Genomic DNA, 24685 nt, shown 5'->3' with positions numbered 1-24685 from the left:
GATCCAGGAGCGCTAACGATCGGTCTCAGTGGAACGTTGTTCTTATGGATCTTGGGTAATCCATACAGCCGAGGTGGTAGGGCTTCTGTGTTGCGCAGGTTTCTCTGTATGTCCGCCGGCAGAGAAGACGCCTTGATTAATCGATTCGTCCCAGAGTGACGGACAGAATCGGCCGTATATTGCGCAAACATGGCGTAAAGACGATTTTCAAACCGACAAGGAAGATCAAAGAGTGTCTTAGATTGGCGAAGGAGAAAAGAGACCCACTTGCAATGTCGGGAATATACCGCATACCATGCACATGCGGAAAAGTTTATGTCGGAATGACTGGACGATCCATTAACACCAGGATCAAAGAGCATAAGCGACATTGCAGGTTGGGGCAGGTGGAGAAATCGGCCGTGGCAGAGCACGCACTGAATGAGACCGACCATGTAATAAAATTCGCCGACACGGAAGTTCTGGCTGTAGAGAAGCACTATCACACGCGCTTGTTCAGAGAAGCTGTAGAAATACAAAAACACGCGAACAGTTTGAACAAGAAAGAGGAGAGCCTTAAGGTCAACGGATCCTGGCTTCCCGTACTGCAGCGAACGACCGTCGCAGGTAGCAAGAGGAGAACCGCACCGGAAATGACCGCAGAGAAGCCCTCGGACGTTGGCGCGCCAGGTACATATAGCCTGCGCCCGCGAGCTCGGCTCCAGTTCACCACCGGCAATGGAGGATGAAGCTTTGACAATGCCAGCCACTCGTGCTGGCGAAACGTCAGAAAAATCATTAGATGAACGTCGGCCGAAGAACCCGAGACAGAAGCCAATAGGCAGTTTGTCAATTACTGATATGTTTGAGTCCTTGTATCAAGTCATTTATTGGTTTATGAATATAGAATCCAGTTTTAAATTCATGCTGTTGACCACAATCTTCATTCATTATTGTCTTGTCTCCTATTTTTAGTGACCTCGTTCCTTGCCAGCTTATTTCTTGGAGCACTACTAGAAAGTACTGTTTGAGCATTTCTCGGTTGGTATAGCCTTCTAATATTGCAAGAACCAAAATACTTATCCTTGTAGCTGTGCCACCTTTTGTTTCAGTAAATTCTGTTCTATTTCTGAGGCATACGTTGACTATCCTTTGCACAATTCCCATACCTGGAAGACCAGGTGTCTTGATTCTGGGGAGCTGTATTCTTACGAGAGCTTCCTACACCACAGCTTGGTGAGCCTCTCCTGCCATGATAGTTTTGATCCTCCCAGAGTATTTTATTTCCCTGATAACCTTTGTATCTAGTGAGCAGTCTCCTATCAACCCACTGAGGCGGTGCCCTATGGGGGACTAGTAAACCTCATATGGGTAATCGTTGAAGACTGTGTTGAACAGTAGTGCTTAGAGAAATAATTTTTTTTTCATTGTATTGTGCTTGTAAGTGTCAAAGGATTGTCAATATACTGTGTTCTTTTTCCAGTAGCTGTAGACATGACTGACCCTTCAAGTGAAGATGATGGTGTCTTGAGAGAATGGGCACCATTAGAAGATTTGCTACAGCAGATACCCCTGAAGGCACAACGTGGTTTGTTCACACATGAGCTAAGCTTAACCTGTGTGGATATTTTGCCTGAATACATAGCAGTTGGAACTAATCTTGGCTTAGTATACTGGTATGGTCGGCGTAACCGTGATTTGCAGAGGTTACGCTGTGAGGTAAGGACAGATTAGGCATTATGTTATTGGTGTTCTTCTGGAGCAGTACTGCCATTCTTTGAGTTATGTGATTCCAGTATATTGTTTTCATGTGATCATTTATTGCCATGAATAACTATCAGATCATTCTGGTCAAATGGTCGAGCATCCCCACCGTAGCATCACAGGTTTTGTTGAAATTTGTTATGTAGATTTGAACACTTACCAAACGTTTTTCCACAGTCTTTTAACTTTTTATATGTAGTACTTGAGCTGTTGCACACATTGAAATGAAGATGGTCCAAACACAATGTGTGAAATTCTGAATTTGTATCTTACTGGATCCCCAGTCTGTCTGACTACAATTTCAAAAATGAATTGATTATTACAACAAATTACACTTACATTCCACGATTGGAACAACAAACTTGGTAAAATGTACTGGAAGCTTGTGAAGGCGGTAGCAGCCACGGGGATTGTCGCCAGTAGGTGTGGCTCTGCAGCTCAGGACGAATTTTTCATCAGTATCTAGTGGAAAGAATGTGATGGTATGCAAGGATGCATATTATTTGTCAGTGCATCATGCTGCTCAGCTGAGATCAGTCACACATTTTCAACCACCATTTGTCATTACAGAGGCAAGCAGTGTACTGCCCTGGCTGTACATTTACATTCACAATTACATAATGTGCTAATTCAGAACTGGCATCACAGAAGATCACTAGAAATAAATTAGAGTATCCTGATTTTCTAACTGACCTGAATCCTGAGTAAATCAACAGGATGAACTGATGATTTTACTTTATACCAGTTACAGTGGAGCCAGGAACTGAACATTCTCCATGAACAGGTTGAGCATGTTCAGTTTCTGATTTTCAACAAATACAAATTTAATATTTCTCAGATTATCATCACAAAATTTGTAAAAGTCAAATTGAATGAGAATTTGGTTCTCTGTTGGATGCTGCAAACTTAGTTTAGCAGCCACTTTCACCCAGTCCAGGTGAACTAGTTTTATTATGAGGTTGTTGTGATTTCTCCCCCTCTTCCTTCCTCATCACTTTGACAGTGATACCCTGGGCTTGCCCCAGTACAGCAGGGTTACTGGTCTTTTTTTTTTAAGCAATGTTTTGTAACTAAACTGATATAATGACTCTAGGGAGTTCAGTCAGGTAGCTGACCAAACCAAGATTGATTGTAGTTTTGCTTCCCAACGCAGTAAGCTGCAGCTATAATACTCACCTGTAGCTACTTGTAATTCACAATGTATTTCTTATATCTGACACTGTATTTTACCCAGTACTACATTTGAGATCACATAACCTGCACAAGAGTTTTGTGTTGCTGAAACCTCCTGGTATGACATGGAATCAGTATTACAGAAAAAAGTTGTCTGTGGTCAGTTGACAAAGAGACAAATGAGCTGATCAGTATTTTACTTCAGTAGCCACAACTTGCATTGAAACATACATAAAAAAGTCTTCTTGGGGGAGGAAAGAGGAATTTATTGGGGAATGTTGGACAAGACCTTTGTTTATACAATGAAAATATGTGTGCTTGTTCATTTTCATGATGAAATAGTGCACCATCTCTGGTCAAAATCCACAAATATTTCATGCATATTTATTGTGTATATTTGACTGCTCAAAGTGCACATCATTAAAAGAACACTAAATGAGAAATATTCTTCCTGAATCTAAATTCTAAACATGATATTTCAAATTAAGAGTGTAATTAAAAATATCACTACATTATATATGACATATAAATGTTTATGAAGTAATATTTATAATTTGGATTTTCCTGTGCACACCTTATCTTGTTTTTCATAATTTTATAATTTAGGTGTTTGTCATGACTGACCACAAAACAGTCTGCTGTGTGATGTGGTTGTGATATAAATGTATGTACAACATCCTATTGTTTGCAGAACACAGCTGCTTCTGTCACATGTGTGAAAGTAATATCAACAGTTGATTATATGGTGGCAGCAGGTAATGACCAGGGAAGTGTAACAGTATTCCAGATTCCAAAGAGCCCTCCAGATAATTTACCTGAAAGTATGAAACCTAAAAGAAACAAACAAGTAAGAACAGAGAGTATATTTGTGATTTAAGGTAAACTGTTGACTAGTGGGGTTGTGACCTTCAGTTTCAGATGATTTGACGTTCTCTTCCAGGTTGAGAGGTACACCATTAGTGGTCTCCATACATCAGCTGTTACTGCCATTGAGTGGAGCATGAATGGAATGAAGCTTTTTAGTGGAGACAAAAATGGTCTAGTTGTTCTAACAGAAATAGATTTTTACATGGTAAGTGATCATGTAACAAGAGCTTTTCTTGATAGTAATGCACTAAAACTCATTGTAGAGGCATAAGAAGAATGACAAAACTATTGTGAATTTGATATAAACTGGGCAATAGAACCAATTGAGAAAGGAATGAGAAAGATAATGATAAAGACTAAATCAAAGCCAGAACAGAAGATACCAATAACACACACTGATATCTCAAAGAAAAACTTAAGGCCTTTATTAGTGCAGTAACAAAGACAAATAAGGGCAGTAGTAAATTACAGCTTCAAAGAGCTAAAATACAGCCCCAACATTAAAAAACATTAAATATATATCCCAGTGTTATGGAAAAGAATTCAGAAGTTTAAATATTTTGCTGCCAGTCAGAACTTTCTGTTAGACAAGATGTTTTTTTTTCTCAGAAGGACACCTACATTAGAGCCTCGAAGTTAGAAAAAATCCAGAAACGGGAGCATTTTCATGAATAAGATGTAGAAAGGCTTGCATATCAAAGTAAACTTTAATTGCAAGACTTTTGGCATGCAACTGTATGCAAAACATAATTGGAGAACTGAAATCAAAGGTACACATTGCAAAAAAGTCTGAAAACTGAAAAATGTGTTCCATAGTAACAAAACAGTTTCTAGGGGATAAACTTACTCCATAACTACTGATGTGCTTGGCACTGATTGAATAGGCTGTCTGTAAGGTGGTTAAGTAGTACCTATGACACTTTCTCCCATTACTGAGGTAGGGCTAGATAGAGATCTGGAAGATTACTTGGTGGCAGCTTTAGGCTGTAATTTGTTTCCTCAAGTCATCTAAGACATCAATTTTAAGAATGAGATCTAGAGACCTCACCATAATTGGAATCAACTGCATCTCAGAAAAGCTGTACACGTGGGTGCAGTATTTCATCTCTGTACTTGTTGGTAGTGACTGTATTCCCCTTGCTACCAGTGAAGATGGGAAGCTCTGTATACCAATTCAGCATGATAGCTCCTAACTGACATCCTCTCCTGTCCCTCCCTCCCTCCACCCTCATTGTAACACTGGCTGTTTTCCCCAACATTCCTCTGGTTATGTTTATTTGTAGTTAAATGTTTTTATGGTTTCCTTTGAATAAATCCAAGTACTGTTTGGAGATTAGCTTGTAAAATATTGCATGGGTTCTGAGGCTAGCACATACATTTGTGATGTAAAGTGCAGGACAGTTCTTAGCCACATATACTTTAATAATCATGAATTGAGCCTTGCATCTAATTATTGTGATTATGTGGCATAAATGCTATTATAAGCAGTGACCAAGGAAAAACAATCTCTTGGCAATAAGCATCCATAACTATGTCTACATACAGTACCTATTTTCATACCACAAAATCAACAATGCTGCTGTAAATGACTGTCATTGTAAATATTTCTTACTATAATGGTTTAACAGTGCAATAGTGGCGTGAAATTGTGTCTTTGTTGGTTCATAGCTACGTCAGCTGAAAAATCAATCATTTATTGTACAGCTACTTGTTTTAATGTAAATTAAATCTCCTCCTGGTCAGCAGGCTCCTTTGCATTATAAATGTTATACAGGCTGTGCAAGCAGTTGCGCAAATGTAAAGAAAAGTATTAAAATTCAAATGGGCCATGTAATAACAGTTATCTTGTAGCTTCTGCAGTGCTACTTCATCTCGACTGCGCAGCATGCAAGAATTGCTGTAAACGCTTAGTTATTTGACACAGAGCAATTACAACCACAATGCGCCATGTGCTCAGATTGGCCGCGACAACCATAACACCGCGAAAACCATAGCACTGCCCCTCAACTGACGAACGGCAACAGGCTAATCCCACGTCCAGTCGGAGCACCAGGCCCCAAGTTTCCGTAATTTAAAAATGATGCATTGTCAACCTAAACAACATTAGTAATTTTGGTTCTAAAAATGTTCATGACAAGTGCATATGGGAACTCTGTACAGGAACATGACTATTTTTATTTTTACAATGAGTTCTACCTATAAAAGCAGATGTCACCTATTGTGCCCCAGTATCAAGAATAATAGCAAACATAATCTTGAAACACTTAGAAAACAATGGTCGACGTGAAAATTAGAGTAAATGTGCACACAGAGAAAATTTCTAGGTATGACCACAAAAGATAAAGCAAGAAGCACATTTTCACAACATATGGAAAGGCCACAGCAATGGATTTATTCTTAGGTGCAAACTCAATTTGCTCAAATATCTGAAAATATTATTCATTAAAACAAAGAATTCCATTTGTCATTCTGCCTTACCAGGAGAAAATAGAAACACGAATGATAATAATAACATAATGGAGAACAATGGCTGTGATGTGCGTATAGTACACAGAACACATAATAAAATTGCAGTGCAGCAAAAAAAGAAACTTAATACATCAAAACACTAAGACCATCTCCATTTTGTAATATCAACTTATTGTAAACTACACACAGACACGGAATACATTGACAATACTTGAAAACACAATAATAACATGTTCAAAATCAAGAAGTGATGCAGTACAACTTACACCAGTTAACACATAGAATGGGAAACATTAAAAAAGTTAGAAACTCTACATCAGTTGTAGGAAAAGCAAAACTGTGCCAAAATATCTGTTCAGAACAGAAACAAAAACACAGTTAAAGGCAGGGATATATTAGGTTGAGAGTGGCAAGAGTCAGTATATAGAGAATTTTTGAAAATTAGCTATATAGTGAGCATGAGGGGCTGAATATATGAATTTAATTATTCAGGTTTTGCTCAATACTTAATGCAGAAAACCCTAAAGACATGGAAACACCAGATGTTAAGTTCAGTTAACAAAATTAATTATTGTAGGAGAAAAACCTGTAGCTATGTGAAGTGAGTCAACGAACCCATTACATTAGTCTGTCATTCAGCACATAAATACTCTGTGCCCCATGTGAGATCATTCTGATTTCATTGGACAAGCTGTGCTGACAATCTCAAAAATGAGGTAAATGTGCTCCAAATTAGGTTTTACACCAATGGATGTCGCAGTAAATATATACATAAAGCTATAAGGTAAACTGAAGACAATGTAAGTAAAGAAGTAGCAGATTTCAGTGAATGTGTGGTAGCTGTGGCGGTATGAAGTCCATGTGTCTAGTGGCTTCAAGATCTTTGATCTTTTCACCCCACAAAAGATTCCATGGACAGAAAAGAATAGTCAAGTTGTGACAAGTCATCTAACAAGGAACACTGACCCTTGTTAAAGGGTGTATTCTAGAAGAATGATTCTGATTGTTACATTACAACAAAATATGATGCTGTATACAGGGTAGCCAAAAGTATTGCCACCACATAGAGACTTTGATCTTGTGTCAATATTTAGCCTTACAAAATGATACCTAGTGACCAAAATGATATTATTCAAATTGACTGTGGCTGTGAAAGTGTATGCAATTATAAGACACAAAATAGTTTTTATGTTGGTGGTTTCACTGCAACTGAACTGTACCATATCTTTGTTTATTTAGGATGTTCTGGCTTTGTAACCTGAAAGTTGGCATGTGGCATTTTTCTGACTGGAGATTCACTATTTTGTTGAATTTTATTACACTGAAAAATTCCTTTTTAATATTTGTTGTGAATTTTGATAATGGACACCAAAATTGATGCCTAACATTTGAAGCATGCATGATGATTAAATTTAATGGTTAAAAACGCTATAATATTTCCATATATTTTGTGACTAAATCATGATGCCATTGGTCATATTTAGTGGCATAAAACAGAGCAATTGGACTACAGTAAGTTAACATCCGTTGTTAGTGCCTCCTTGCTGCCAACAGTAGTTTTGTAACTGGTTCATTTCATCACTGGTGATGAAAATTCGTCTTGTCTTAGATTATGGTGTAACCATTTGAGAGTCTTCAAATGCTGAATTCTGACAGATTGTCCTACCACACAATATAATGTCAATGTAATAACATTAAGCAAATAATTTTATTTAATGTGAGAAGTCAACTGTAAAGTATAAGTACAGGAAAAAAGTTTCATATTTAGTTTCCATTGATAACAACTTGCATAAAACCTTTCATTAGCTACTAACTTTTCTTTATACACACATTTTCAGTTTATAAGTTTCTAACTTTTTTGTAATTATTACAGCATTTAAGCAAATCAGTTGAACTACTGAATGAGAAGTATGAAATCGTGCAGCTTAGCTACAGTCAGCAGCTATTACTCGTTTCAACATTGTATCGCAGCATCCTCTGCCACCGTGATGACCGCTGGAAGGTGGTACAAGTTGGACAAAAAGAAAGAAAAATGTAATTGTACTCATTACTTTGATTTTTTGAGATGCATCATTTATCTGATCTGCAGATAAAAAATATAACAGAATTATCTAATTTAGTGCTTCACACTTTTATATTAAAGGCAACAGCAGGTTTGAACCTACATCTTTAACATTCTGGCTTAAGTAATGTATTGGTCTTGTGAAGTCAGTAATAGCAACTTATGCTTAGTTTCCATCTATAATTCTTTTGCTTAGATCAGTTATTACTTTCCTTCAGTCTGTCAAATAGTCCAATTTTATTTCTGTTTTGTATACTATTTTTAATTTTTTGTATTTAGAACTGTGTAATGTTTCATTTTTAACACTGAATTTGCCAATACCATGTTGTTATTGTTGGAATGTGGCGGCGGCGGCGGCGGTGGTGGCATGGTGGTGGTGGTTGTAGTTGTCATCTTCAGTCGGAAGACTGGTTTTATGCAGCTCTCCATGTTAGTCTATCCCATGCAAGCTTCATCGTTGCATAACTAATGCAACCTAAATCCACTTGAATCTGATTACTGTAGTCAAGCCTTTATCTTTCTGTACATTGTTTATCCCTCTACTAACCTGCATAATGTCACTGACTGTTCCATATTGCCTCAGGTTGTGTGCTGCCAACTGAGACTTCAAGTTGTGTCATGAATTTCTCTTCTTGCCAATTCAGTTCAGTCCATCTTAATTAGTTGTCCAGGACAGCAACTTGTTAGAAAACTTATGAAATTGAGCATTCCCAGGGAAATTGAACTTACTGGAAAAGTAAGGGAGTTCAGAGGGACTCCAGGAAGGTTGAGGGAGGGGGATGTTGAATGCTTTGCTGGAAACAACTTTTTGTGGAGCTCCATAGAAGATGTGAAGTAGTATACTGAATTGTCGTGATGTTTGTTTGCTCAATCACAGCTTATTATTGTTCAATATAATACACCAAAGTGATGTGACAAATAGGGGGGTCAAATATGTAGTTAGGATTAGTTTTCTTCAGAAGAAGTGAGTAATAGCCATTTGCCATCCTTTCAGAGTGCTCAATGCTGGAATTATGTTTATTTTTAACCAGGACTTTTGAAATGCTGCTTGAAAGTCCCTGCTTGAAAATATAAAAGTCAGCCACTAAATGAGACAAATGTTACAATATTCCATTGTGTGAAAATGCATAACAGATTAATGTGGGATCAATAAATCTATCATGTGATTAAGAAACTTATTTCGTCTCTGACTTGCTTTAACTTAGAAAGTTGTCCACATAAATATGGCAAGGAGTACAGATTCACAGTAAATTAAAATTGGTTGAAAGATTTTTCTTTTTATCAGCTAGTTAGATTACAGCTGTCGAAATTATGAAGATATGAAGCAAAGAGAGAGAGAGAGAGAGAGAGAGAGAGAGAGAGAGAGAGAGAGAGAGAGAGAGGTGAGGAGGGGAGGGGAGGGGAGGGGAGGGGTCTTTAACTTACCGATTGATATCAGAATAAAATAAATAATTTTCATTCTTGATTTCTCATTCAGTCTTTTCTGTTGTGGCTCAGATGACCTAGGGTCCTCAATGATTTTCCTGTGTATTGGTTGGATAGTTTTATTTCTTCCAACCTTTCCTCACTTTTGGGTACCAAGCAAGGTTACGGAGCAGTAAGACACTATACTTGCTTTTAGGAAGATTATATTCAAATCCTTATAAGGCCATACTCATTTAGGTTTTCCTTAATTTCTGAAAATTACTTAAGGAAAACAGTGGAAAGGTTTCTGTGAAAAAGACATTGCTGATTTCCCTCCTCGCCCCTTGCCAATCTGAGTTCATACTTCATGTCTAATGTCCTTGTCTTTGATAGGATGTTAAACTCTCATATTCCCTTACCTGTTTGGAAGAGTTCTCAAACATAGTGGTTCCTTCAGTTTTGGAGGTTTTTCAATTTATAGCCATTTTACAAAAAGTAAAATAAATCTTACGTATTATGAATGAATTTTTTCACTCTGCGGTGGAGTGTGTGCTGATATGAAACTTCCTGGCAGATTAAAGCAATGTGCTGGACAGAGACTTGAATGCGGGGATCTTTGCCTTTCAGGGGCAAATGCTCTATGAACTGAGCTACTCAAGTATAACTTACGGTTCGTCCTCACAGCTTTACTTCCACCAGCATCTCAACACCTACATTCCAAACTTCACAGAAATTCTTCTGCAAAACTTGCAGGACTAGCATTCCTCAAAGAAAAGTAATTGTGAAGACATGGGCTAGCCACAGCAAGGGGGATGTTTCCAGAATGAATTTTTCACTCTGCAGTGAAGTGTGCACTGATGTGAAACTTCCTGGCAGATTAAAACTGTGTGCGGGACTGAGACTCAAACTTGGGACTTTTGCCTGCTGCGAGCAAATGCTGTACCAACTGAGCTACCCAGATGTGACCCATGAACCATCCTTACATCTTTACAACATCCGTTATCTTTTACATTCCAAACTCTTAGTCCTGTAAGCTTTGCAGGAGAACATCTACAAAGTTTGAAGGTAGGAGATGAGGTACTGATGGAAGTATAGCTGTGAGGACAGGTTGTGAGTTGTGGTTGGGTAGTGCAGTTGGCAGAGCATTTGCCCATGAAAGGCAAAGGTCCTGAGTTGGAGTCTGTCTTACATACAGTTTTAATCTGCCAGGAAGTTTCTTATGTAATATGTTAATGTATCATGTAGCTGCAAATACCATTCTCTGTCTTTGTGTATACAGAACATACAATAAGAATAAGTGGAAACAGTTAAATTCCGATGTATTTGGTTGGTGGATAAGTTCATAGCATTTTTCCACAAGTTTAATAAGCACAACATATATATGTAATGGAGATTTTAGTCAACAGTAAAATATTCTCTGTAAGTTTTTTTCAACATTGCCAAATCTGGGTTAACAAAGCAGCAAATCCCTGTACAAAGACCTGTGTGCAACCTCAAAACATAATGTTATGCTTCTGGTGGAACAGGGAAGGTGTGGTGTAATCACATGGTTTTGAGGCAAATAACGCGTCTAGCCATGTTTGGAGTGCATTTTCATCCAGAAAGGAAGTTCCTGGAATGTTGTTCAATAGAGAGCAGAAAAGATGAAAATCTGAGGATGGTTATCGTGTGAATAAGGTAAGTGTGGAGTGACTTCCCAACCCAACTCCTGTATAGTATTTTTTGTCAGTCTAGCAGAATGTCGGCAGATGTTATCATGGAGTAGCATCACTTCATGTAGTCTTCCTGTCCATTGTTCTTGGATTGCATCCACAAGACGTCTCAGTTGTTGACAATAAATGTCAGCAATGATAGTTACTCCTTGGGGAAGATATCTGTAGTACACCACACCATCGCTGTTCCACCAGAAGCATAACATTATGTTTTGAGGTTGCACACAGGTCTTCGTACAGGGATTTGCTGCTTTGTTTGGGCTCAGCCATTCCTCTTTTTTCCCCCCTTATGTTAGCTTAAAGGCACCATTCCTCATCATCAGTAATGACACAAGATGGGAATGGTCAATGTTATTCACAGGCCAATTGATGATGAACAAGCAGATATGCACATATGGCCACCTTCTGAGTTTTGTGGTTTTGGCTGAGAGCATGTGGTACCCATATACCAGGTTTTTGAATCTTCCCCATTGCACGCAAATTTTGTACAATGGTGGAATGATCACATTTCATCACATTTGCCAGTTCTCAAGTACACTGACTTGTATTATTGTGGATTAATGTCTTTAAATGATCATCTCAAACCCTGAAAGTCTTCCTGAATGTGTCACTAAATGTCAAAACAATCCTCCTTAAAATTCGTGTTTTAAAGATAAGTAACTATTTTGTGGTATATAAAGGAGAACACTTTAATATATCATTCACTTATGTACAGCACTACAGCATGCTTGGATATGAAAACAACTGACTGACACAGAGAACTATTTCAGCATTATTCCCTGGAACATATATAAAAACACCTTGCATAACATATTACAAGACACAGAAAATAATTAACACTTAACACTCCTACTTAATTATTTTTCTTCTTAATTCCTGAAACACTTTTACAGTCTGTGGCTTAGTGAGTATGTCAGCAAGTTGACTTGAACTGTCCACAAGTTTCAGTTTGACAGTCGTTCCCATGTGTTGTTGAATAAATGTTGGTGAAATTTCAATGTGTTTCTTGCCTCTTGTTATTTTTCCTTCATAAGTATTCTTCAACACTTGTATTGCAGCTTGATTATCAACACAGAGTTCTGTTGGTTTATTCCAGCCTGAAATTCTAAGCTCTTGTCCAAGGCGTGTAATATATATCATTGATTGAAGACATGGCAGCTTGGTATTCTGCTCCATCAGTTGAAGTTGCCACAGGATGTTGCTTTTGAGCATACCAGACAATGGGCCCTCCTTGCATAATAAGAACTCCACTGGTGGAGCATCTGGTTGCAGTATCACCACCATAATCAAAATCATTATAAGCAAGCAATGTTGAGCCTCGATCAAATAATATGCCATACTTCATAGTTCCTTTCAGGTGCTGAAAAATTCGTTTCACTATTTTCCAGTGACTAACCATTGGTTTATTACTGAATCTGCTTAAGTAATTAACAGCAAAACTAATATCCGGATGTGATATTGTTGCAAGATATAGTAGACAGCCTACAGCTTCTCTATAAGGTTCAGTCCTTTCCAGAGGTTCATCGTTGACAAGATTTACTTCATCTGTCATCATAGGTGTGGCAACTGAATTTAAGTCATTGAACTTAAATTGTGTTAAGATTTTCTTTGTATATGTAGATGGATGTACAAAGATTCCTTGTGAAGTTATTTTAATTTCCATTCCAAGATATGTTATTTAATTTCGCATTTTCCTGTCAAATGTTATTTCAAACGTGATTAAGTTTGTTCAAAACTGCAGTGATGTTGTCTGTCATTCTCCCAATAACTAGTCCATCATCAACAAACAATGCTATAATGATGCTTCTGTCTTCATTGTAATAGTTACAAGGATCATCGTCCGTACTTTCAAATCCTAATGTCACCTGATAATTTAAGAATTTCTCGTTCCAGTTCTTTGGAGCTTGTTTTAGGCCATATAAACTCTTCTTTAACTTACAAACTCTATTTGTACTATAGTTGAATGCATCAGGTTGATTCATGTAGATTTCCTCTTGCAGATCACTGTATAGAAATGCTGTCTTCACATCAAATGTTTCTATTTTCATTTTATTTGTAGCCGCAATACTAAGCAATAGTCTCATTGATTCATATCGTGCTACAGGACTAAAAGTTTCTGAATAATCCAGTCCTTCTTCTTGCTCAAAACCTCTAGCAACTAGTCTGGCTTTATAATGCCCATCTTGCTTTTTACACAATACCCAGCAACAGGTCAAAGGCTTTGCATTGTTCGAAAGTTCTACAAGACTCCAAGTTTTTAATTTTGTTAGTGATTTGTATTCTTCAGACATTGCTTTATACCAGGTCTTATCTTTCAAGGCATTTGAAACAGAAATGTCTTCAACTTCACCAATCATGGCAAAGTTTGCATTATTATTGTGTTGCATTATATCCATTTCATAGTCTCTAAATCTGACAGATTGCCTAAGGTTTCGTCGGTCATGTAATTTCGGTGGTGAGACTTCATTTTGTTCTATGTTGTTAGATGACATACTACAATCTTCAGAGACATCAGAGAAACAATCATCAGATATCTGTGTTTCTTCTGGATATTTTAATTCATTCTTTTCTCCTGTGAAAGATTTAATTACACTAGCGCCTTCTCTGCCTTCTATTCATTCATCAAATATGACATTATCAGAAGTAACTAACTCCTTTTCATCAGGTAGATTGATTCTGTAGCAGTGTGAATCCAAATCATACCCGACAAAGGTTCCTTTCTTTGATTTCTTTGCAGTCTTTCTTTGTTTGTGATCTTCTGTCAGAACATAGCAGTCACATCCAAAACTTCTCAACTTATCAAAATCTATTTTTTGTTCAAACCACAATTCAGCGAGACTTTTTCCTTTTACTGAACTTCTACTAGTTTGATTTAGTGTAAAGACGGCATAATTTATTGCTTCAGCCCAAAGATTCTCATTCAGGTTTCGTGCATGTATTGCCGATCATGCTGACTCGACAACTGTGCGCATTTCTCTTTCAATTCTGCCAGTTTGCTGAGGTGTGTACGTGTTCATCTTGATGTGAAAAACACCAAGTTAATCTAGAAGCCTTTTAGTGAGTGCGTTCTTGATTTTGGTCTCGTTGTCTGACTTAAACATTTTACTTTCTTCCCAAATTAATTTCCACCATTTTCATGAAAGTTTCTAATTTGGAAACAGCTTCATCTTTTGCCTTGAGAAAGTAAACAGTTGAGAAATGAGAAAAATCGTCTTTAAACAACAAGAAATATCTTGCTCCTCATAACAACATGAGATTCATTTCACACAAGTCAACATTAAATATATCCAAAGTATTTTCAGCAACTTTCATATTTGTTGGATGAGATTTGTGATGTTGCTTGCCATAGATACAAACAACACATACATATTCATTCCAGTCATCAATATAATCAATACCATTTATTTTTAGTACGTCCCTGACATATGCGACATTTTGATGTGCTAACTTTTCATGCCATTTTAATTGAGATTGGTGTCATACATTTGTTAAATTCTTTTGTACGAAACAACATTTTGTACAGCTATCATTCGCATCAACCTATTGCTACAGATTTCAGATTGTCATCGGTTTTGAAAACTGAGAGATCTGCATTTGCAGTCTGAACAGAACCTTTGTCTAAGACTTGAGTAACAGAAAGTAAATTAAAGTTTATGTGTGGTACATATAGAACATTCTCCAGAACTACATCATACCACTGTTCTCCATCAAAAGCCTCAAATTCGACATCTTCCACTCCAATTACTTCTAATTTGGTTGCATCACCAATTAACACTTTTGTACAGTGATTTAATTATACGTAATTTATTAACCAGTCCCTTCTAAATGTCATATGTTGCGTGGCAGCACAGTCTTGGTACCAAATGTTTTCTCGACCCGATTGCAAATTTATTTCATTTATATTGGCAATAGATAATCCAACAGCAACCAGTGCTTGATGTTTGTAACCTTTTGATTCTTTACTGTCAAGCTTATCGCTTGTCTTGTTTCTGTCTAACTTTGGACTTGTACATCCCCTGGCAGAATGACCCTTTCGTTTGCAGTTGTTACATGAATAATTCTCTCTACAGTATACTAAATATTTGGCACATGGTTTATTTCTGCAGTGTTTCTTTACATGCCCATTTTTGTCATATTTGAAACATTGAACTGTAGACGTCTCCTGCTGACCTGCTTTGACAAATTGTTTACGTTGTTTTAAGATAAAAGCATTAGTGTGGGACGTGCTTAACGGTTCTGTCTCATTTAACCTATATTCTTCCATACGCAAACGTTCAAACAATGTGTCAAGATTTTTGTCAGCTGAAGTTTTGGCGGTAACATCCTAAGAATTTGCTACATAATCCAGCTCTCTTTCATGGCTTCACCTTCCGTTGTTAAATCTTCTGCATATTCTTGAATATGCATACAGTTTTGAATAGCAGACTTACTTGTATTGTATTTGTAACTGAAGAAATTTCTCTGCAGACCTTCAATTGTCACATCTGACTTCTTGCCATATAGCGTTTCTAATTTTTTAAGCATTTGACTAGCAGACTTGTAATTTGCTATTTTCCTGGCTGTGTTGCTACTGACGTTTAAACCTGTAAAAATTGTGCCTCAAGATCTTTCTCAATCCAAACTTTTACATGTTGATCAGTTTCTGCTCCTGTCAGTTTAATTTCCTGTTTGGTTGCTACTGAACACAATTTCTTTTACTTTAATGTTAAATCTAGTTTAAATTGCCAAGAAATGTAGTTAACATTTCCTTGATGATCCTCTGACAAAATTTCCAATTGTAACTTAATAGAATCCATTGGTAATGGGTAAAATCTCTTCTGTCTGTGACGTTAATACACGTAACTGACTTTTCTGACTATACTTTGACGATTAATAAAGTTTTTGCGACTTTAATTTTTGTGACACTAATTTTCCAATTTACACTACTTCTGACTATTTACTGATATGCAATGCCTCACTGACCTGTTAGTGCGCTCCTTTAAAAATAACAGACAAATAGTTACATATCCAGTTTTGTACTTGTGTTTATCTGGACAAGCCTATAGATTTGTTCTGGGCCCATAACCTCTTGATAAGTTCTTGTTTTAAAGATAAGTAACTATTTTGTGGTATATAAAGGAGAACACAAATATATCATTCACTTATGTACAGCACTACAGCATGCTTGGGTAAGAGAACAACTGACTGACACAGAGCAACTATTTCAGCATTATTGCATGGAACATATATAAAAACACCTTGCATAACATATTACAAGACACAGAAAATAAGTAACACTTAACAGAAAACCATTTTCTTGCTGTGCTGTGTCAAATGGTATTAGTCCCATGCACAGCACATGTTTCTGGCTGCCTCTGCCTGCTGTCACCTCCTTCTTGAACACAAATAGAAGAATATGTCGGAAATGTTTGGATTTTACCAATTGGTACTCCACTTTTTCACAGCTCCACACACTATCTCCATATGATAAAATGACAATATGTAAACTCAAACAGCAGTAGTGAACTACAAATAAAAAATGACAGTCAATAATTAAACCCATAGCAACCGGAATATCAACATGCAAAACAAAAACACTACGAACTTATGCACCAACCTAATACTTCTGTGGAACATGAAAATTTACTGTTTGTATTTTTAATATGTTTGAAAAGGGTTTACTGTGGTAATGTTGGCATAATAATATTATTGTTCTTTGGAATAAAACAGAAAAAGAAGTTTGTTAGTCCATGGTGATTGTAGTTAAAGTATCTTGGTGTGTGCAAAAAGAAAAGAAAATAAATTGAAAAGTCTAGTTAAATTGTGTCCTCAGTGAATGTAAAGAGCAACAAATTGGCGACCCCAATGTGATCAGCAGGATAATGACATTTACAAAGTAATTTCAGTGAAATTTTCATGTAATTTTTTTATCTTGAATTTTTCGCATACTTTGTTTAAAAAATTCACAAAATGTCAACAGTAAAGGACCTGAAGGTAATAATCCTGAATGCAAGCTGGAAATTGGTAAGGTAAGCGTTAAGCTACCGCTGTTTTGGACAGAAAAGGCAGAAATCTGGTTTTGTCAGGGCGAAGTGCAATTCACAATTGCCGGTATAGCTACTGAGGCGACTAAATTTAACTAATTGCTCGCTCAGCTGGACCAAAATTTGTTGAAGATATCTGGGATCTCATTACAAAAAGGATGTAGGAAATTGGGCTAAAACATGTACTGCATGTCAGAAAAACAAAGTCTCATGACATGTTCAAGTGCCATTAAGAAAGTTTCGCTATAATGATGAATACTTCAAAATAATTCACCCTGACCTGAGGAACCAGTGCCTCATTTGGATGAATATACCTATTCTTTAACATGCATAGATTACAAATTGGATTGTAGCAGTACCTCTTAGAGACATACAAGCAGAAGCATTAGCACAAGCATTTTTCAGTTGTTGTATCACTAGCTTTGGAACGCCCTACAAAATAGTGACTAACCGTGGAAGACAGTTTAACTCAGAGCTATTCCAAGCACTATAAAAAATATGTGGCTGTAATCAAACCCAAACTACAGCATACCATTCTCAGGGAAACTTGAAGCAGCCATCCTTGCCCATGCAACTGCCAAATGGGCTAAAGTAATACCAGTGATTCTTCTTGGTCTTCTATACTTAATTAGAGAAAACACTAATGCTACAATTGCAGAAACATTTTATGTCACACACATCAGGTGTGTGTGTGTGTGGGGGGGTTTAAAGAGTGTGGTACAGAAAGCGGTACAGACTTATCTCAATCTGTGTCACAGCTGAAGCAGTATATGAATTGTCTGAAACTTGTGCAATATCCCCACAAAGCAAAAGAAACACCATTCCTGCGTAAGGACCTTAGCAACTCAACACATGTGTTTGTAAGATTTGAGCGAGCGAAGAAGGCATTAGTGTTTCCAAATGGAGGCCCTTATCAAAATGATTGAAAGGAACACAAAATGTTTTGGACTTAAAGTGAAAGACCAGGTAAAGAATATTTCCATTGATCAATTAAAATCTGCCTATCTGATGAAGGAGAATAATAAAATACCGTGAAGACACTCCAGTTGAACAGTGAGCACAACACCAGCAACCAGACTCTGCTACAGAAGGTGAAAAACTGAGAACAACAACAAGACCTGGTTGTGAAATTTGATTTCCAGCAAGATTAGTTGAAGTCCTAAACTGACTATGCTGCTAAGAAGGTGGTGATGTGCGAACATGACAAATTACTATTTGTATTTTTATGTGTTTAAAAGTGTTTAACATGATAATGTTGGCATAATAATATCTTTATTGTTTGGGATTAAACAAAAAAGAAGTTTGTTATTCCATGGTGGCTGTAATTAAAGCTTCTTAGTATGCACAATAAGAAAATAAAATAAAGTGAAAGTTCTAGTTAAACTGAGTCCTTAATGAACGTAAAGAGCAACATTTTTCAGTAGTTCAGCTATGTAGTGACAGTCTAATAATTTAAAAGAGTCAATGTGAAATACCTAGGTAGTAGTAGCACTTTGAAATTCATTTCTGGTGTGTGATGTGACATTCACTGTCTACAGTAACATGTGTATGTCAAAATTATGAAGCTGCACTTTTAGACAGATTGCTTGTCAATTGCTATGCTGCTTCTTGATTTTAAGTGAGTTGAATGTTGTATCAAAGAAAGTGATGGAATCAGCTTCAGTAAAATCCTGCTTTAGGAGATAAACTGTGTAATTTAGACAGTCTTCCAGTTTGTTAACAAATTGACTTTTCTAAAAAAATATTTAAATCTATTTTTTAGATGTATAACTCTTCCTGAGAAAAGGGAGTTGGAACATTGTCTTATCTTAATGTCAATGATTTCAATTCCATTTAACATAATTAAGGAAGGTTAATGTACTAGACTTGCATTTGGGATTAGAGTTTAAATCCTTGTAATTGCTTTGGAAAAGAAATGACTGATTCCCTCCCATTATTTGTTCAATCCAAGCATGTCCGCTAGTGGTCTTATCATCAGAGCTTTGTTAAACCTTAATACTATATACTTTCCTTCCCTTGAACCCATTTGATAACTTTCAGTCTTTATTTTGGTGATATTCTGATTAAATTGGGGGAGGCACATGCAGAAAATTAGTGAAGCTAAATCCATGTCTTCACCCAGTATTCAAACAAGTTTCTTATGCAACTGTTTCTTAATCCATTCAGTTGTGAATCTAGATGGTTTAATTGGTTACAGTTACTGTAGTTATTTCTATAAGATAGGTTTATTGATAGCTAATAATTTCTTTTATGTCTGTGCAAACAATTTCTGTTCATACAGAACACTGCATTTGCTTTGGAACTAGTTTTTACATACTTATTGACTCGAAAGGTAATTAAAAATGATTTGTTTCCAGTTACATTGTTGATTTGTTTTCAGTCTTATTTCATATTCAAAATTAAGCTCTTTTCTAGTTGTTTCAGAAACTGCAAACCTCAAACAGCAGCATTTTCTAAATGTTAAATAATGAAATGCTCAAACCTTGCGCCTTTGCACTACTGGCATATAGTGATGTAAACTTATTTGACAGTTGGGGCTGCACACAAAACTCTTTTTGGTGATGAGTTTATGGAGCAGACAAAAAAAAATCATCAGACTCTTTTCTTGTTTTTGGTAATGATCAAGAAGTGCGAGGAGAAATAAAGAATTACACTTTGGTAGATTTTCCAATAATGTTACCATTATTATAGACTGATTCTAAGAACTAGACAACAAACTTCTATTTAAGGTTTTATTATTTTAGGCTTGGTCATCTAGGTGCAACATTATCTCCAGGTACCGGCAGACCTCAGGATCTGATCATTTATGCCAGTCGGCCTGGTCTTCGTATTTGGCTTGCAGACAGAAATGGTGTAGTCCAGCAGACACTCATATACAAGGTATGTCTCAACCTTTCTTGTTACGAGTATCATTTACTGATTCTCATAGTTTTTCTTGAGTATTGTAATTTGTTTATATATACCAACCATCATAATGGAAGAAGTAAAGTCTGCCATAGCTGCAATGAAAAATGGCAAAGCGGTAGGTACAGATACAATACCGGGAGAAATACTAAAATGCTTGAACCACGATGGAATAAGAGATATAGTGAGGTTATGTAATAAAATATATGACAGTGGTGAATGGCCTGAGGACTTTCTGACAACAGTAATGATTCCATTACCGAAAAAACAAGGAACCAAGAAATGCAGTGGGCACAGGACAATCAGCCTCATTTCACATGCAGCCAAAGTGATGTTAGGAATAATTAATGATCTGAATATAATAGAGGGAAACATTCCACATGGGAAAAATATATCTAAAAACAAAGATGATGTAACTTACCAAACGAAAGCATTGCTACGTTGATAGAAACAATAACAAAGAAAAACACACACACAAATTTCAAGCTTTCGCAACCCACGGTTGCTTCATCAGGAAAGAGAGAAGGAGAGGGAAAGACGAAAGGATGTGGCTTTTAAGGGAGAGGGTAAGGAGTCATTCCAATTCCGGGAGCGGAAAGACTTACCTTAGGGGGAAAAAAGGACAGATATACACTCGCGCGCACACACACACACACACACACACACACACACACACATCCATCCGCACATATACAGACACAAGCAGACATATGAATAATTAATAAAAGACTTGAAAAAGTAATGGAGGAGAATCTTGGCGACGAGCAGTTTGGCTTTAGACGGAATACGGACACCAGAGGTGCAATAGGGCTCCTATGAATCTTGGGAGAAAGGTTCATTGAAAAAGGAAGAGACCTATATATGTGCTTCATCGATCTAGAAAAGGCATTTGACAGTGTGGTTTGGGACAAGCTGGCGACTATAATGAGTGAAAGGAGAGTGGACTGGAAAACCAGAAGACTTATAAACTCATTATATCTTAATCAAAAAGTTTCAGTTAAATTGAGAGGAGAAAGTACAAACTGGATCAGACTAGGAAAAGGAGTAAGACAAGGATGCTGTTTATCACCTACTCTTTTCAACCTCTACTTGGAAAATATGATTGACCAATGCTCATTAGATGACAAAGGAGTAGAAATTGGAGGAAGAATAGTAGGGTGTTTGAGATTTGCTGATGACATGGTCCTTCTAGCCACAGGGGAAAAAGAATTACAGGATTTGGTGGACACCATTGCGACTAACGGAAAAAAATATGGAATGAAAATTAACACAAATAACACAAAAGTATTGGCACTAGGGGGAAATAAGGAAATAAAAATTATGCTGAATGGAGAAATGCTATAACAGGTGAAAAATTTTAAGTATTTTGGAAGCAGGATAGACACCGACTGGAAGTGCACCACAGAAATTAAAACAAGGATAGCAATGGCAAAAGAGGCGTTTTATAAGAAAAGGAGAATTTTGTGCAGTGGTCTGGACAGAGAACTCAGAAAGAGACTCATAAAATGTCTTGTATGGAGTGTTCTTCTATATGGCACTGAAACATGGACTATGAGGAAAAAAGACAGAGAAAGGCTGGAGGCTTTTGATATCTGGACATGGCGGAAGATGGAAAGAATAAGTTGGATGGACAGAGTAAAAAAAGAAGAGGTACTGAGAAGAGTGGGAGAGAAAAGACAGTTACTAGATGTAATAAAGAGAAGAAAAAGAAATTGCATTGGGCATATATTAAGAAAGAATGATGGACTGATAAAAACAGTTTTAGAAGGTTATGTAGAAGGGAAAAGGAAGCGAGGAAGGAAGAGATTCCAGATACTGGATGACATGATGGACGGTACAACATACAGCAGCCTTAAGAAGGAAGCAATGGATCGCAGAAAATGGAGAGGCAAAGGACCTGCTAATATAGCAGATAACTGATGATGATGGTGATGATGATGATACTACAATTCCTCCCCCCATGAACCATGGATCTTGCCATTGGTGGGGAGGCTTGCGTGCCTCAGCGATACAGATGGCCGTACCGTAGGTGCAACCACAATGGAGGGGTATCTGTTGAGAGGCCAGACAAATGTGTGGTTCCTGAAAAGGGGCAGCAGCCTTTTCAGTAGTTGCAGGGGCAATAGACTGGATGATTGACTGATCTGGCCTTGTAACACTAACCAAAACGGCCTTACTGTGCTGGTACTGCGAACGGCTGAAAGCAAGGGGAAACTACATCCGTAATTTTTCCCGAGGGCATGCAGCTTTACTGTATGGTTAAATAATGATGGTGTCCTCTTGGGTAAAATATTCCGGAGGTAAAATAGTCCCCCATTCGGATCTCTAGGCGGGGTCTACTCTGGAGCACGTCGTTATCAGGAGAAAGAAAACTGGCATTCGACGGATCGGAGCATGGAATGTCAGATCCCTTAATCGGGCAGGTAGGTTAGAAAATTTAAAAAGGGAAATGGAGAGGTTAAAGTTAGATATAGTGGGAATTAGTGAAGTTCGGTGGCAGGAGGAACAAGACTTCTGGTCAGGTGAATACAGGGTTATAAATACAAAATCAAATAGGGGTAAAGCAGGAGTAGGTTTAATAACGAATAAAAAAATAAAAAAATAGGAGTGCGGGTAAGCTACTACAAACAGCATAGTGAATGAATTATTGTGGCCAAGATAGACACAAAGCCCATGCCTACTACTTATATGCCAACTAGATCTGCAAATGATGATGAAATTGATAAAATGTATGAGGAGATAAAAGAAATTATTCAGGTAATGAAAGGAGATGAAAATTTAATAGTCATGGGTGACTGTAATTCGATAGTAGGAAAAGGGAGAGAAGGAAACATAGTAGGTGAATACGGATTGGGGCTAAGAAATGAAAGAGGAAGCCACCTGGTAGAATTTTGCACAGAGCATAACTTAATCATAGCTAACACTTGGTTCAAGAATCATACAAGAAGGTTGTATACATGGAAAAATCCTGAATATACTAGAAGGTATCAGATAAATTATATAATGGTAAGACAGAGATTTAGGAACCAGGTTTTAAATTGTAAGACATTTCCAGGGGCAGATGTGGACTCTGACCACAATCTATTGGTTATGACCTGTAGATTAAAACTGAAGAAACTGCAAAAAGGTGGGAATTTAAGGAGATGGGACCTGGATAAACTGAAAGAACCGGAGATTGTACAGAGTTTCAGGGAGAGCATAAGGGAACAATTGACAGGAATAGGGGAAAGAAATACAGTAGAAGAAGACTGCGTAGCACTGAGGGATGAAGTAGTGAAGGCAGCAGAAGATCAAGTAGGTAAAAAGACGATGGCTAGTAGAAATCCTTGGATGACAGAAGAAATATTGAATTTAATTGATGAAAGGAGAAAATATAAAAATGCAGTAAATGAAGCAGGCAAAAAGGAATACAAACGTCTCAAAAATGAGATCGACAGGAAGTGCAAAATGGCTAAGCAGGGATGGCTAGAGGACAAATGTAGGAATGTGGAGTCTTATCTCACTAGGGGTAAGATAGATACTGCCTACAGGAAAATTAAAGAGACCTTTGGAGAAAAGAGAACCACTTGTATGAATATCAAGAGCTCAGATGGAAACCCAGTTCTAAGCAAAGAATGGAAAACAGCAAGGTGGAAGGAGTATATAGAGGGTCTGTAAAAGGGCGATGTATTTGAGGACAATATTATGGAAATGGAAATGGAAGAGGATGTAGATGAAGATGAAATGGGAGATACGAGGTGCGGCTAGAAAAAAACCGGACTGATGCTGGAAAAAAACATTTATTTACAATTATTTACAATTTCATGTTATCTCCTTCAATGTACTCTCCTCCTTGGTCTCTACACCGCTCCATACGAATTTTCCACTGTTCATAGCAATGCTGCAGATCATTTTCGAAGTCCATACATTACTTCCGTCGCTTTTTCTTTTACTGCTTCAACAGTCTCAAATCTAGTTCCTTTCAAAGCTGACTTGACTTTAGGGAAAAGAAAAAAGTCACAGGGGGCCAAATCAGGTGAGTAGGGTGGATGATCTAAGATGGGAATGTTGTGTTTTGCCAAAAACGTCTTCACTGACAACGCACTGTGAGCTGGGGCATTGTCTTGGTGAAGGATCCATGACTTTTTTCTCCACAAATCGTTCCGTTTTCTCCGTACTCGCTCACGTAGGGTAGCCAGGACACTAATGTAGTAATGCTGATTCACTGTTTGTCCCTCTGGTACCCAATCAATGTGCACAATCCCTTTGATGTCAAAAAAAAACAATCATCATTGCCTTGAATTTCGATTTTGACATTCGTGCTTTTTTTTGTCGTGGAGAACCAGGAC

At 37.3% G+C, this 24685-nt stretch overlaps 1 protein-coding gene across 2 annotated transcripts in view; it reads left to right on the top strand.

The window, feature by feature from the left end:
• LOC126236737 (uncharacterized) overlaps nucleotides 1-24685 on the top strand; it is a 225451-nt gene that overhangs the window by 34159 nt on the left and 166607 nt on the right. Inside the window, exons 2-6 of one of the 2 annotated variants that reach the window (XM_049946267.1) lie at nucleotides 1463-1698; nucleotides 3608-3763; nucleotides 3857-3988; nucleotides 8126-8286; nucleotides 20198-20333. In XM_049946267.1, the coding sequence (XP_049802224.1) occupies nucleotides 1474-1698; nucleotides 3608-3763; nucleotides 3857-3988; nucleotides 8126-8286; nucleotides 20198-20333 (810 nt within the window). In that variant the 5' untranslated portion in view covers nucleotides 1463-1473. The remainder of the gene's footprint in view (nucleotides 1-1462; nucleotides 1699-3607; nucleotides 3764-3856; nucleotides 3989-8125; nucleotides 8287-20197; nucleotides 20334-24685) is intronic. The other variant, XM_049946269.1, reaches the window with a different exon arrangement.

This window comes from Schistocerca nitens, chromosome 2, assembly GCF_023898315.1.
Source record: "Schistocerca nitens isolate TAMUIC-IGC-003100 chromosome 2, iqSchNite1.1, whole genome shotgun sequence".
Taxonomy (NCBI): Eukaryota; Metazoa; Arthropoda; class Insecta; order Orthoptera; family Acrididae; genus Schistocerca; species Schistocerca nitens.
The sequence above is the reverse complement of the archived record's forward strand: the minus strand, read 5'-3'. Positions and strand labels throughout refer to the sequence as shown.